Source organism: Platalea leucorodia (genome assembly GCF_965183815.1).
Source record: "Platalea leucorodia genome assembly, chromosome: 3".
Taxonomy (NCBI): domain Eukaryota; kingdom Metazoa; phylum Chordata; class Aves; order Pelecaniformes; family Threskiornithidae; genus Platalea; species Platalea leucorodia.
In genome coordinates this window covers 121555983-121570593 of record NC_138825.1, presented here as the reverse complement: position 1 = coordinate 121570593, position 14611 = coordinate 121555983, and the positions used below count along the sequence as shown (strand labels likewise).

General features: G+C 44.8%; 1 protein-coding gene across 1 annotated transcript; it reads left to right on the top strand.

Annotated features, from left to right (window-relative positions):
* Positions 1-2485: 2485 nt before the first annotated feature.
* Positions 2486-14610, top strand: TDRD6 (tudor domain containing 6; the record flags this gene model as incomplete). The annotated part of the gene is made up of 5 exons (XM_082306811.1): positions 2486-9137; positions 9579-9697; positions 10791-10880; positions 11708-11765; positions 13367-14610. The coding sequence occupies 5 exons, from the start codon at positions 2486-2488 to the stop codon at positions 13426-13428; spliced, it is 6981 nt and encodes a 2326-aa protein (XP_082162937.1). The 3' UTR covers positions 13429-14610.
* Between the last annotated feature and the right edge of the window lies 1 nt (position 14611).

The window sequence follows — 14611 nt, the reverse complement described above, 5'->3', positions numbered from 1 at the left end:
GGAGACTGGCAGTAGGATCACATGTATAGGTTGCTGCCCCAAATCCAGTCCTTACTGGTTAGAAGTAGCCATGACTTAAGAATACTATTTGCTTGTCAGACTGCTGTATGAAACTTAAGTTATCCACAGGATAAAATTGCAACAATAATACTTCAACTGGCAGCCAGCATCAGCTGTCTGAAACAGTAAACAGAGGCAAAAAAAAAAAATCTACCAAGCAAGTAGAATATAATACTGTTTGCTTGTTTGATAATAGAGATGGTTCCTATTGTTAAGGACAAGAGCAGGTTGAACAACGCAGCACTGAACATCTTCTGTGGCTAAGCCATCCATAAAATCATTTGGGAATTTTCGTTATTATTACATTTGCACATACATGAAGAACTACCTCTTGTTAGTTTGATGCCTCAGCAAACCAAGCCTGTAGTGCTAGGAACTGAAAAAGATTAAAGCAGTTTACCTGATTTCAAGTTGCTTTGCACAAAAGGTGGAAGGGGTTGAGTTCCTCTTACTTCCCAGAGATCGCCTGACCTCTTCACTCAATCATTTGACGAGTATCCATGAGTGAAATGCAGTCCTGTATCCCAGAAATGAAAAGCTTAGTTTGCTCTGCCCCTCTTGAAGGACTCGTAAGACACATGCTGTCCATAGGACCGAGTTGAACTACTTGTCCTTTGAGAGTCCCAGTGCTGATGTGGCAGACTGGGTCATTAAGGTTCCCACTTTTCTATGGAAATAGGCACTCTACCCATTTTAAATCTAAGTGAAAATATAATGTTATACTCAAACATTTTGTGTTTTTGAAGAGATTTATTTTTTTTTAAACCTAAAGCTTTCCGTATTTCATAGGAAAGGGGACTGCTGCTCTTTGTCACTAGGCTTACCTTTGGCAATCAGGAGACAAAAATGCAGTATAAAAGCCATCATAATGTAGATAGAACAAAGCTGGCTTTGATTTAGCAATATCTAGTAATGCAACAACTGTACAAGACTTAATTCTCTGAGTAAATACTCAGGATTTCTTCCAGACTAGTCTTTGCAACTAGTATCTTCAATGTGCCAATTCCTGATTACAGTTCGGGCACCTTCTTGGCTTGCACTTGTACTTTTTGATTGTATTGTACATCTGTTGTGGCTGCATGCATTTGGGTATGTGATTCCAGCCTGGACAAAATTCATCTCACCATTATTAGGAGGCCAGAAGTTTTTGTTCAGAAATACTGTTATTTTTCTAGTTGTCAGCTTGAGAAACTCATCTGAGTTCTTTCCTTCTTGCACACCATCACCAGTGATTATAAACCAGCAGTCAAAGCTGCTTCTTCAGTTACATCCCGAGTGGTCCTGCCTGCAATCCTGGTACTCAGATAACCCCGGTAACGGGTATGCAGGAGTACCTGATCTACCGAGTTAAAAAAAAGTAATTTTAGAAGTCTTGTAGTGAAAAACTGTTTTAATTCTTAATACAGTTCTCTTTTTTTCGCGTGAAACACTAAAGAGATTTGTAACAGTGCTGATTCCTAGTATTTTGTATTTAAAATGAATAAATAATTTGATTAGGAAAACTTGGCACTTTCTGCATGACTGCTGAGTGTTTTCTAATTCCAAATTTTTCAAGCAGTGAAACACATGGCCATATTTATTTACTCACCAGCTTCAGTTTCCGAAGCCAAGCACTAGCCCGAGGATGGCACTGAGGCTCCTTGGCTGGACTCTCCTGTGGCCTCAGAAAAGCTCCCTGAACTCCTGGGCCTTTTTTTTCCCCTCACACCTTCACTCCTGACCATTGTCCCTAAAGGTGGGAAGGCAGCTAAAGGTCTGCCTGGAAAAAAGGGGGCGAAACCAGGGAGAAATCACACGCTTACAGAGCCCGCACCTCAGGCGCCCCTGCCCCGCCGGGAGGCCGTCGGGCGGGGGCTGCCGCGGCTCCGCGCCCGGCCCCGGCTGCCGGCGGCGGGAAGCCTCGCACCCCGCCCGGCGCCTCAGGGCCCGGCCCCTCAGGGCCCGCCGCCGCCCCGCCCTCACACCACCGCCCCACGCTGGCCAATAGCCGCCAAGCTTTGCACGCACGCCCCGCCCCGGGCGCCCGCTCTGACCAATGAAGGCTAAGCGTGTTCTCCCTCCCCTCAACCCTTCTCCCGGCCGTGCCGCTACCACACAGCCAGCGTGGTGCGCTCCGCTCCGGGCGAGGGCAGCTCCAGCGGGCTCTGGGCTCAGCCCTGCGGCTCCAGCGTGCCCCGGCGATAGCCCTCCTCTTTGCGACACCTCTGAGCGGTCTCCGTTTAGCAGGAGCGGCCCGATGTGTTAGCCCGGTCCGCCTCTCCTGTTCCCCCCCCCCCCCCCCCCGCGGGGATCAAAATGGACTCGACCACTCTGGCAGCCGCGTAACGGTTCCCCGCCGGTCACGTGGGCGGCGCGTGCCCTATGAGGCCGGGGCGGGGGCCGCCATTTGGCCTGGTGTGGGCGGCGAAGGCAGAGGCGGGGGAGGATGAGCTCCGGGCCGGGGATGGTCAGCCCCGGCACCACCGTGACCCTGCGGGTCTGCGCGGTGGGCCTGCGCCCCGAGGTGCCCGTTGTGCGGCTGTGGGGGCTGCTGGGTGAGCGCAGCGCTGACTACATCCGCCTCCGTCGTGAGATCCAGGCAACGGTGGGGCCGCGCTTGGCGGCCGCCCCGGGTCCCGGTGGGCTGGTGGCCGGTGGGGCTGAGCTGTGCACTGGAGACCTGGGTCTGGTGGAGGTGGTCGGGCTCTGGTATCGTTGCTGCGTGGTGAGTCGCCGCGGCCAGGACTACCGTGTCTTCCTGCTTGATGAGGGCTTCACGGTGGTCACGTCTGCCTGTTACCTGGCGCGGGGCTGCAAGGAGCTTTTCCGCCTGCCCCCGGAGGTGCTGGGCTGTATCGTGGCTGACGTCATGCCCTCCGGAGGCCCCAGGGTGGCAGCCTGTGGGGATGCACCAGTCTCCACCTGGACAGTGGAGGCTATGGAGTTCCTCAGCTACCTGCATGGCAAGGAGGTGTCTGGCCTGGTGCAGGAGGTGATGACGCCGCAGCTCATAGTGCTGGAGCTGCCCCAGCTCGCAACCCAGATGCATCACCTGGGCCTGGCCAGGCAGGTCACTCCCAGTTGGTTCCGCCAGGTCCTCAGGCGCTGCCTAGCTTATGGCCACTTAAGGAACCAGGTCAAGCTGCAGCCTCCGGCATGTTCCCTTGTGACTTCTGCAGTGCCACAGCTTCTCCGTGTTTTGCTCTCATATCAGCCTGTGTCACCTGCCTTGGATTACTTCTACCCACAGCTTCAGTTGGGTGTGACAGAGCCTGTCCTAGTGACCCATGTCTCTGACCCACACCACATCTACTGCCAGCTGCAGATCCTGTCCCAGGAGATCCGTTGCCTTTCTGATACCATGCGCCACACTTATGACCGGTGGGAGCAGGATTTATTACCCAAAGTGGGCTCACCCTGTGCTGCCCGTGGCATAGATGGCCAGTGGTATCGTGCACTCCTGCTGGAGCTTATTGCTGGGGAGCAGGACCAGCAAGTGGCTCTGGTGATCTTTGTGGACTATGGCAGGAAGGAGACTGTGACCAGAGCTAACCTGCGCCAGTTGCCTGTTGAGTGTTTTCGCATGCCTGTGGTGACTTATCCATGTGCTCTTCAGGGTATCTCGGATGGGGGTTGTGGCTGGTCCTCGTCACAGATTGATGAGCTGAAAGCGTTGGTGCTAGGCAAGGGAGTGAGTGCTTGCATCAAAGCCTTTAACTCCTTTGAGCATCTCTATTACGTGAACCTGTACGGGGAAAATGGCGTCAACTTGAATCATCTTTTTGGGGTGCAGGCTTGCTGCCTGGTGAGCAGCCATACGCAGGTCAGCCAACCTGAGGCTCCGGGGCAGCTGAAAGTAGAAGAATCCGTAGCTGAAGAACTGGAACTGCCACCAGGAGCACCTCCTGTTGCTTTAACGCACAGAGATTTGGCCTCTGCTCCTGTAGTTGCTGTGCGTCTGAAGTTGGGCGCGTTCCACGATGCGCAGGTCTCCCATCTCTGCGACCCGTCTGAGTTCTGGCTGCAGCTCCATGAGCATCGCCAGCTCTTCAGGCAGCTGAGGCAGAGCATGTGGAATTTTTACTCCCATGCCACGAAGCTGGATGGTGCTGGGTGGGACTTACAGCCTGGATCCCTTTGTTGTGCAGGTGGGAAAGACGGTGCCTTTTATCGAGCGGTGATCACCAGGGTACTGGACAGTGGGGTAGAAATACACCTGGTGGACAGAGGCAGTACGGAAACTGTAGATCGGTGTGCGGTAAAGGAGCTGCTCCCTCGGTTCAGGGAACTACCTGCTTTAGCTCTGAAGTGTTGTTTGGCAGGTATTTCTGCTCTGAGTGGGAGTTGGAGTGAAGCATCTCTGTCTGCCTTCAGAGAGATTGTACTGAACAAGGGACTAAAGGTTCATTTTTTGAGTGTGCAGGGCGAGAAATACATGGTTGAAATTTTTGACCAGTCCCAATTAGGAGAGAAAAATGTAAGTAAACTCATGGCCCAGGGAGGGCATGCTGAATACCAGAGCTGTGAAATACCCGAGACTCTCCAGAAATCACCTGATAAGGCTGTGAGCCAGGCCTCTTCCCCAGCATGTGCTGGGGAGGAAAAGCAAGTAAATGCAGAGAAGAGGCTCAGAGAAGAATCTGATCTAAAGAGAGATGATAGAGCACTTAATCCTTACGCAGCTGTGGTGGTCAGAGAAAGCCCTGTTGCAGCCATTCAGTGTTCTAAAAGCAGTGAATCTCTTCCTGCTCAGAAGCATGAGGGCAAGGAAAACCTGCCAATCTCTTTGAGACAGAATTATGTGGAAATGAAGCCCGGCTCCTCTTACAGAGGTCAACTAGAAGTGGGAAGTACAGTTAATGTCATTGTGTCCTATGTTGAAAATCCTAGTTATTTTTGGTGTCAGTTAAGTAGAAATTGCCATGACCTTAAGGTATTAATGGCTGAAATTCAGGAGTACTGTAAAAATTCATCCCACCCACATGCTTGGCCAAATTCTGTATGCTTAGCCCAGTACTCAGAGGATGAAAAATGGTATAGGGCTTTAATTGTTAGTGAAGCTCCTTCTGCAAAAAAAGTAGAAGTTGTATATGTTGACTATGGCAACAGAGAGCTGGTATCTCTAACAAGCCTCCGCTCAACTAATGAACGTTTTCTTAGGTTAGAGGCTCAGGCTTTCAGGTGCAGCCTTTACAACTTAATCCAACCAAATGGTCAGGATCCTTTTGCTTGGGATGAAGCAGCGATTCAGGCTTTTCAGGAGTTTGTTGATACTTCGTCCTCTCGCTTTGAACTGAAGTGTACAATATTTGCCTTGGCTTCGATAAACAATAAGGGGCTATTTAACATTGTAGATTTAATGACACCTTTTCAGAGTGCTTGCCAGTTTCTGACTGAGAGGAGTGTGGCCAGGCCTTTATCTCCTCAAAAGCCTCTGGTATCCTCAGTTCAGCTTCATTCTTACTATTACTCTATGCACGGTATCAAAATTGGGAGTGAGGAAGATGTTTATATTACGCACGTTGAGGATCCATGGACATTTTACTGCCAACTTGAAAGATGTGCAGATGTCTTAGCACAGCTTACCGATAACATCAGTCGCCTGAGTGAAACAATAACCAGCTTACAAACCTTGCAAAAGTCTGGGAGCTTGTGTCTAGCAAAGTATACTGACAATCACTGGTACAGGGGAGTGATTATGAAAACAAAACCTAATACGGAAGTCTTCTTTGTGGATTTTGGGAACACAGAGACAATAGAGAAAGATCATCTGCTTCCTTTACCCAGTGATGCTTGTGATATCTTGCTTTTGCCAATGCAGGCCATAAAGTGTTCCTTATCTGATATATCTAATGTTCCCAAAGAAGCTACAGCGTGGTTTAAGCAAGCCGTCCTAGAAAGGCAATTAAAAGCGATAGTAGTAGCAAAAGAATCTGATGGTAAACTGTTGATTGAGTTGTTTGATGGTAATACTCAAATTAATGCCAAACTGAAGGAGTTAAGCTTAATAAACAATACAGGACTGTGTAGGCATGTAGAAAATGAAACTTCATGCTCTAGAAATACAGATGTGACTGAGAGGAATGAGACTGCAGAGTCCCCTTTAAATGCAGGTAGGCCGACTGAAAGAGAGAAAGGCAGATGTGAAGCCCAGGGAGGATGGGGGAGTAGCAAAAGGCACTTCAGAGAAGATGTAAACCTTTTCCAGCCTGCTACAAAGGGAGATCTGGCAGCTGGATTAGTAGAATCTGATGAAATGCTTCATAGTAAGAAGGATGCTTTTTTATTAAATAAAGCTGGGGAGGAGTCTCTGCTTTCTGTCCAGATGGATAAACAGTCAGATATTAAATCTGATGCTGAAGGCGGGTGTATAATGCTTACAAATGTATCTGATGTACTGCAACAAAAGATAGTGCCGGCTCTTAAAGTGTTAGTGTATGTGTCTCATGTAAATGATCCATCGGATTTTTATGTTCAACTAGAAAGTGATGAGGCTCAGCTTAACAGCATTTCAGAAAGCTTAAACAATAGGACACAAGCAAAGAACCCCTGTGGACAGCTCTTCCAAGCAGGAGACTTAATCAGTGCTGTTTATGCAGAAGACAGCCTGTGGTATCGAGCTGTAGTAAAAGAGAAGACTTCTGACAATTTGATAAGTATACAATATATTGATTATGGTAATACTTCAGTAATTAATGTTGATCAGGCACACAGACTCCCTGAAGACTTGTCATCTATTCCAGCAATAAGCATTCACTGCTTTCTAGGTGGACTTAAATCCAAGAAAAATATAGACTGGGCAGAGAAAGCAGTGCTTTACTTCACCAAGAGAACAAGTGAAGTTCTGCTAATGTGTGAATTTGTAGAGAAGGTTGAGGATAAATGGGAAGTTATTCTCAGTGACCATCAAGGTGTAATAACAGTGGATTTAGCTGATGAAAACCTTGCAAGTAGGGAAAGAACTTGTTCAACAGAAATACTTGATAGAGAGAATGACATGGTAACTGTGCGTGAGCCTTTGCCTGCTCAGGCACAGAATGAAATTTCCAGTGTAAGCAATTGTGAATCATTTATCTGGAAGTTTCCAGAGGCAGGGCAGACCGTAAAAATTTATGTCACAGTGGTAAACGGTCCAGAATATTTTTGGAGTCGCAGTGCTGATACGGAAGACATGAACTACATAGAGGAAAAAATAGAGGAAGCTGAAAACCTTGGACTGAACTCTTTGAACGATTGCAGAGCTTGTATTAAAAGCGGTGATATTTGTCTGGCAAAATATAGTCAAGATGGAAAGTTCTACAGAGCTAAAGTCAACAGCATAAAAGGTGACAACGTAGTTGTTAGACATGTGGATTACGGAAGTGAGGAAGCTGTTAGTGTGGAGATGGTCAGGCAAATTCCCTGTGAATTGCTCAGAATACCTAATCAAGCATTTGCTTGCTGTCTGTCGGGTTTCAATTGCTCAGAGGGCTCATGGCTTAGTGAAGCAAAAGAGAAGTTTTATGATATGACTGAAGACCTCTTATTAGAAGCTGAAGTAATAGAAACTCGGAAAGATAAGGATTCTGAAGTCCCTCTGTCTGTTGTCAAGCTGGAAGTTTCTGGCAAGAGTATTAATGAAGAGATGAAGTCTTTTTGGAAGGCTAATAAAGGAACTGGTGATGCTTTCTCAAACCTTCAGAACCCCTTAAAGGAAAACGGATGTTCAAACAATGATATTGGTCTTTGTCTCGAAAGAGAAACTACTGCTGTTTGTGGATTAGCTCAAGAAGAAAGTGAAAGTGCTTTACTTTGTTTTGAACCTTTCCTGGGTGTAACTTCTGGGTGTTCAAATACTGTGGAAGCAAATGTGTCAGTGGGAGCTGTTGAGTATATGTCTGGGAAGGCTGATGATGGATGTGAAACGGCTGAACATGAAAACAACTTTGATAAAGAGATACCTCTATCTGAAGGAGAGAGTGATAACAATGTATTACTAGACCCAACGAGAAGCTGCAGTCTTGATATTTTGAGGAGTGAAATGAAAGCTGCAGAACAAGAGTTATCTGAAGTACTGTTTCGAGAAGATGCTGAGCCGCAAGCAGAACTGACAGGCAGTGCTTCAGCAGCCAGTCTTTTCCTAGGAAACAAACAAACAGAGCCGCAAAGGCTGCCAGTGCTCCAGGTACAGTCTTCTTCGAGTGATGAAACAGGGACATTAGTAGAACTGGATCAATTACAAATGCACTCTTCATATGATGATCTAAAAGAGTTCATACTGGAGCTAGAGGCACTTTCAGTGCAGTCCTCCTTTGGTGAAGAAACAAAGGAAGCTCTGGAAACAGAGTCACTTGAAATGCAGGCAGCTTCAGGCAGTGAAGCAAGAGAGAACGTGTTGGAACGGGAATCGTTTGAGCTGCCAGTTGTGAGTGAGGAGACGGGGGAGTTGGCAGCTCTGAAATTTCTTGAAATCTTACCATCACTTAATGAGAGAGAGAACCTGGTGCCTTCAGTTAGCGATGGACAGAAGACAGTAGAGCTGATTCCATCCGATGGTCAGCTTTCTTTGGGAGAGAAGGCAAAGAAACTGGAATTGAATTTGTCTGGGGTTCATAAAGCAGAAGCTATACAAGAAGATTGGATGGAAGTAGAGTCTTCTCCCCTAAGGCTGTCTTCAACTGGTGGTAGACCTGAGAAACAACTGGACCTGAAGACCCATGACATGCTGTCAATGCTGGGTGCCGAAATCGAGCAGCTTCTGGAACTGGTGCTGCCTGACGTGCAGCCATCGCAGGAAGATGGGGAGGAGGACTTACTAGGGTTGGAACATGCTGCACTGCGAAGTTCTGCAAATAGTGGAAGTCAATTTTCATTTCTTACAAAAGACCTAATGAATCAGAGGCCTGTTTGCACTGTAAAATCACGTGACTGCAAAGTTGAGAAGCGTAAGGAGTGGCAGAAGACGACAGATGACTGTTACGTGGAAGAATGGATGAAACAAGATCTGACTGACTCATTTAAAGAATGTGGAAATGCACGTGTGCAGTCTTCAGAGTGTGAGCCTGGGGAAGAAGCAGTAGAAAAAAGGCAAAATGAGAACTCGGCTGACTGCAGTGCAGGTAAAGTATCTGATTTTAAGGAATTAAATAATCAAAATGCTGTGCACATTCAAACATGAGAATGGCTTTCTTGTAACTTATTAGGGAATAAAAACTAGTTTTTTACTATATTGATGTTAACGTCAGTATGCTTTGATGGGTTACGGACATCAGACTAAGCGTAGTATCTCATGGATAATGTGACAGTCTAACAGCAACTAATCTTACTTTGAGAGGTTAATGATTTTATGATTGGAAATCTATTTCTGAACATGAAATGCATTTTCAAGACAGTTCATGATGACAGATTTTTACCTTTCAAATACTTATTGTATTTTGGAAGGGGGGCAGGGGAGTATGGGAAGAGGGCTGTGAGGCATTTGAGTTTTTTGGAGGGGTTGGTTTTGTGTTTTTGGTTTTTTTCTTTTCTTCCTCCTCACTGATATGTCATCATTTTTGTAGAACACAATGAGTATACCTGTAACCTGAAGGGCTTTGCTGTTGGTTCCAAATGTGTGGTGTGGACCTCTCTAAAATGGTGCGAGGCTCGCATTTTGGAGGTATCTGAAAAAGGTACCAGGGTAAGTATGGTTTGGATATGCTTTCTGCGTTCTTAAGATCCAGTCCTTCTTTGGTCTTCCTCCAAACTTTGAATATTTTACAGAAGTCTATTACAGAATTTAAGACTTAGTATTGCAAAGGCTGATTCTCGACATATAGACTACATAGAAACAGCAGTGTTTCAAACAGAGTGGATGCTATATGTCAAGACTTGATATTCCCTTCATATCTTATTCCCCTGCATTGACTGCGAAGTCTGAAGGATCTGGCTCCAGTTGGAGATACGTACTCCTGTGTGTGGTTCTGCCTGGCCTGCAAGTTTATGTTCTGCTGTGGAGCTGGGTTACCATTAAATGCTCATGAAACTTGGCATCCTTTTACTTATGTTTTGAGGAATTAGTGTTAGAACAGTAGAAACTTGGGAAGAAACTTAAATTATCCCATAATTAATAATGAATACACAACTATTCCTACTTCAGTGAAACGTGTATTGAATTAGTGGTTGGTGGGTGTTAACAGTAGATCATAATTTAATGGGCTGCCCTGTTCTACTGCTGTTTAAGCTATGGGATAAATGAGAAGTCTTCCTCCAGTTCAGGGGGAGCGTGTGTGTATGTACACATAAGCACAGACGTTATACTTACATAAAAAGGCCTTTAAGTTGTAATTTAAGGTTGCAAATCCAAAACATAATTTCGTAAAAGTAACTTTTTGGAAAATTGAATGCCTGAGATCATGAAAGCTAGCTCTTTTGCTAGTAGATTCCTTAGGTGTCTAAAGCTAACCTCAGCCGTATTCAGATGAGTGTCAGTGTCAGGTATGTAGTGATATCCCTATTCTTCAGTTTCCTACTGGTTCTGATCTAGTAGGTGTTTTCCAGCCTTGCTCTTTCACCATACTTGGATTAGAAGCCCAGGAGAGCCTTGAGCAGATTCAGTAGTGACATTCAGCTTTATTAGAGGTTAACTTGCTCTTCCTTGCCAGATCCAGACTGAAAGCCTTCTCAAAGGCAGGGAGTCCTCAGTTGTGTTTTCCTACTACTAGGTCTCATTTGCTGAGTGTATTCTTAGGATCCACTGCTGTGCTAGATACGATTTGGCTCTGTCTGTACAGGTCTTGAATCTCTCCAGTGGCGATGAGGAGATTGTAGATCCCGAAAATGTCTGGAACCGTATTCCTGACTGGGCTTGCAGATCATCTGAGGTATGGCGGTGTGGTAATGGACTGGGCAGGACAGTACTGATTTTTAGAAAGGGCACTCTGAGTTTAGTTGTGATTCTTCCTGTTTCGCTATGAGAACAGAAAGGCAAAGTAGCATTAATCTAAATCTGTGCATTCATGCCAACCACTAGAGGCACAATATTTTTCTTTAAGGCATCGTATTGTCCTTCCTTCTGTAATGGATCTCTATGGAGACTGTAGATACTTGTATAAATTTATATAAATGTATAACTGATTTTATATAATTAGTTTACATAAATTGATTTATATAAACTGTCAGCCATTTGGCCTGAGGACTGTGAATTCAGTCTGGGAATAGATTAAAGAAAAAAGCTTGAAGGAAGAAGCGTTACTGGAAGACTACTGTTAATCAAGACTGTAGAACAATGCTGATGATATGTGGCTTTTGACAGATCATGCTAGTAGAGCATGTAGCTAACCAGTAAATCATGAAAAATACTTTTATTACAAAGTAATTAGGAAATGATAGTAAGGTTTTCCTCACTGATCTTTATGAAGTACCAATTAATGAAAAACTCATGTCTGGAACCCAAAACTCAGGTTGTCAGCCATGCTGCTGATGACGATAACCGAATGAATTTCCAGTTCATTCTTCACATGCAGAATTTGCACCAAAGCAAAAAATGGGCAGAAGACTTCTGTAGTGAGTTATAAGGGGGGAAAGCAGTGGTAGATAAGAGTCCAGCAGTGCTGATGTAAAAAGTTAGTCTAGTATTAAAGGAAGCACCTCAATGGAAAACTATTTTGGCGATAGTGCCAGCTTCCTAACAGAATCCCCTTTTGTTTAGGCAATAACCCCTGCAACAGAAAACTTGCAGTCCTTACCGGAGGAGTCCTTACTTCAAGGTAAGACTGCTTTAAACCTCCCAAAGAGGTTGTGTACTTGGTGTTTGGATGCTTTCTAATGTTCTAGAAAATGCTTTGTTTTAGAAAATACAGTTGAAACACTTTTTTTTTTTTGAGCTTATGTATTTAGTCTAATTTTGTGATTTTCTTAGTAGCAGTAGTTTACGTCCTCTATCACTTTAATGGTGAATACATGCAATGAAAGCTGCTACTCTGTCTTGATTAGAAATCAATTTAGTATTTATTTATTTAACTTGGTGGACTGAGCCTCTTGGACAAGCTGGGGCGGTACACCCAAGTTATAGATTTTGGTAGGGTTTTGAGCATCAACCAGCAGCATGCTCCTCTTGCTCACATTTCTGAGGCAAGGTGAGCGACTGCTAGACAGACTCAACTAAGCATTGTAGTTTGGGATTTGAATGCCCCAATCCCTTAATAGATCTTGGTCTATGAATCTAAACCCATAATAATACCATCTCAGTTGTTGTAAGGATAGTTTGTGAATAGTGCATGTATACCTTTATTGTTACTTAAAAATGCTGAAGTGTTACGGGCAAACAGCTATTCTGTGTACCAAAGAAAATACTAGAGGTTCTTTCTGATTATATACTGTTTCTATAATCTATGGAATCATAGAGCAGTTCTGGTTGAAAGGGACCTTTGGAGGTGCTCAAAGCAGGGTCAACTAGATCAGGTTGCTTAGGACCTTCCTTTCAGGTCTGGAATCTATCCAAGAACGGAGACTCCAGAACCTCTCTGGGCAACTTGTTCCTGTGTTTGACCAGTGGTTGCCTGATGAGACTGAACTAGGCTTAAGCAGAGATAGCATTTGTGTTTTCAGTGATTGAAGCGGTAATTGTATTTCAGTACAACTGTACTGAAAGCTGACTGGTTTATGGGTAACAAATAATGAAGCCTGCAACAGAGATCTAGTTACCTGTTGGGCAAAAAAGTGGTTAAAAGAACTTGATTAAAATGTTAAACTGGTGAATCTACAAATCCTCCCTCAATTGCATTGCTCAAATGCAGGATTATTCTTGATCTTGCTGTTTCTGGTTTTGATAACACTTCTACAGTTTTTTACCACTTCATTTTAGTGGTTTTTTTTCCCCCCCTTCTTTGTTTGCTAATTATTATTGTCCAAACATGCCCACTGTCTGTGTTCTTGAATACTTTGCACGGTATTAGTGCATGCACCCTCTCAACAACCGTGCAGAAAACGTGAGCTAAGGTCGTGCAACCATATGGCACAGAACTGGATCTTGCTGCACACGTGGGCCACTCCCTGGCAAGGCAGTTTGAGTAGAAGGTGCCCGATCCACACGATGCAAAAACTCCTGCAGCGGCTTATGCTAAGCCCACTGAGGGGTGGAGTGAACTCATAACTGAAATCTGGGAGCGCTGCTTGCTTCATGTTCTTGGGCAGTTCTGTTGTTTATCCTTATATGACAGCTTTACATAAGTGTAGTCTTTTAATCTGGTCCAATATATTGATGACGTTTAGTCTGAAGCCTTGTAGAGCTATGACTTTAGATATTAATGCATTTATACATGTTTATGGAAACATCTTGGTGGGTCTAATCTGTTTATATTCCCTGTAGAAGAGCAAACTGGCTGCAGTTCAGATTTCACTGAAGATCCTCATGTCCTCCAACATTCCTGAAACCAAGTGACACGTTCACCGCATGAAGCTGAACAAGTACCTGTCTACACAGCCATTCCCATGAAAATGTGTTTTTCATAGGAACAAGAATACAAGGCAAAGCATTGTGTGTTTCTTTTACCTAACTGAGCAAATGCCTGTCACCGCCATACTTCCCTGTCAAGGAATACTGCTTGTTGGTAGACTGTTATTGTCAACTTGGCTTCTTACAGCTGTACTTTTTTTACTTAAATAAGAATTTGCCTCTTGACTGGCATTCCCTACTAAATGTGTGTGTGCACTAACTTGTATCTAGCTGTTGGTGGGTGGTTCTTGAACAAAGGGTTCTTGTGAGTTGCTGTACAGGCTACTGTGTTGCACAATACTGCTTTCTGATGTTTGCTTTCTGAAAAGTTGCATTGTTAAGTGTGGGGGGTTTTTTTCTCTCTAAGAAAAGTTGAGGGTATCTTCTTTTTTTTGTGGTGGGATGAGTTTTTTCGCTGTAGGGGAACACAGTTGTTTTGGGTTGAAGTCTTGCATTTGGTGCTGTTATGAAGCAATGGAAGAAGCTGGAATAAAGCTTTGGCTGGCGTATACTGATTAGTGTTTTGTTAATGACCTGTGTTCTCTCCCTATGCATCAGCCCAGCTGCTGTGTACATACAGGGTAGCTTTCTTCAACTGCACTACTGCAGTGGGATGTAGCTGTGCACATTCTGCAGTTACTGGCTCTGTTTTGACCCTAAACAGCTCTACAGAGCACTGAGAGCTGTGGTGAATGCTTCGAAACATCACGCTGTCACGTACAAAATAGATCTCGTATTGATGAGATGGCCTTAATTGCACTAATGAAAGGAAGCTTTTCCTATAAATATGAAGCAGACCTGGCAGAATGGTTTTGCTGCTGCATGTGTACCGTGTGGTAAGGACTTCTCCTTAGAAGAGCTGCAGCTTATCTCACCTTTTATTCTCCACCTCATGTGTTGAAAAGGGGTTTCTATTTTCCAGGCCTGTTCCATCCTCCTGTGTAGCATAGGTTCTTTCTCCTCTTCAGCGGCTGCGGATTCTTCATCCTGCCATAATGTTTTAGGGACCCAAGATTTCCGACAACGTAATAGTCTGGCTGAGTATCACAGCAGATCTCAAGTGTTAGTGCTCACTTAGTAAGAGAAACAGTTCCATGTTGATTCCATCAATAGAGACAA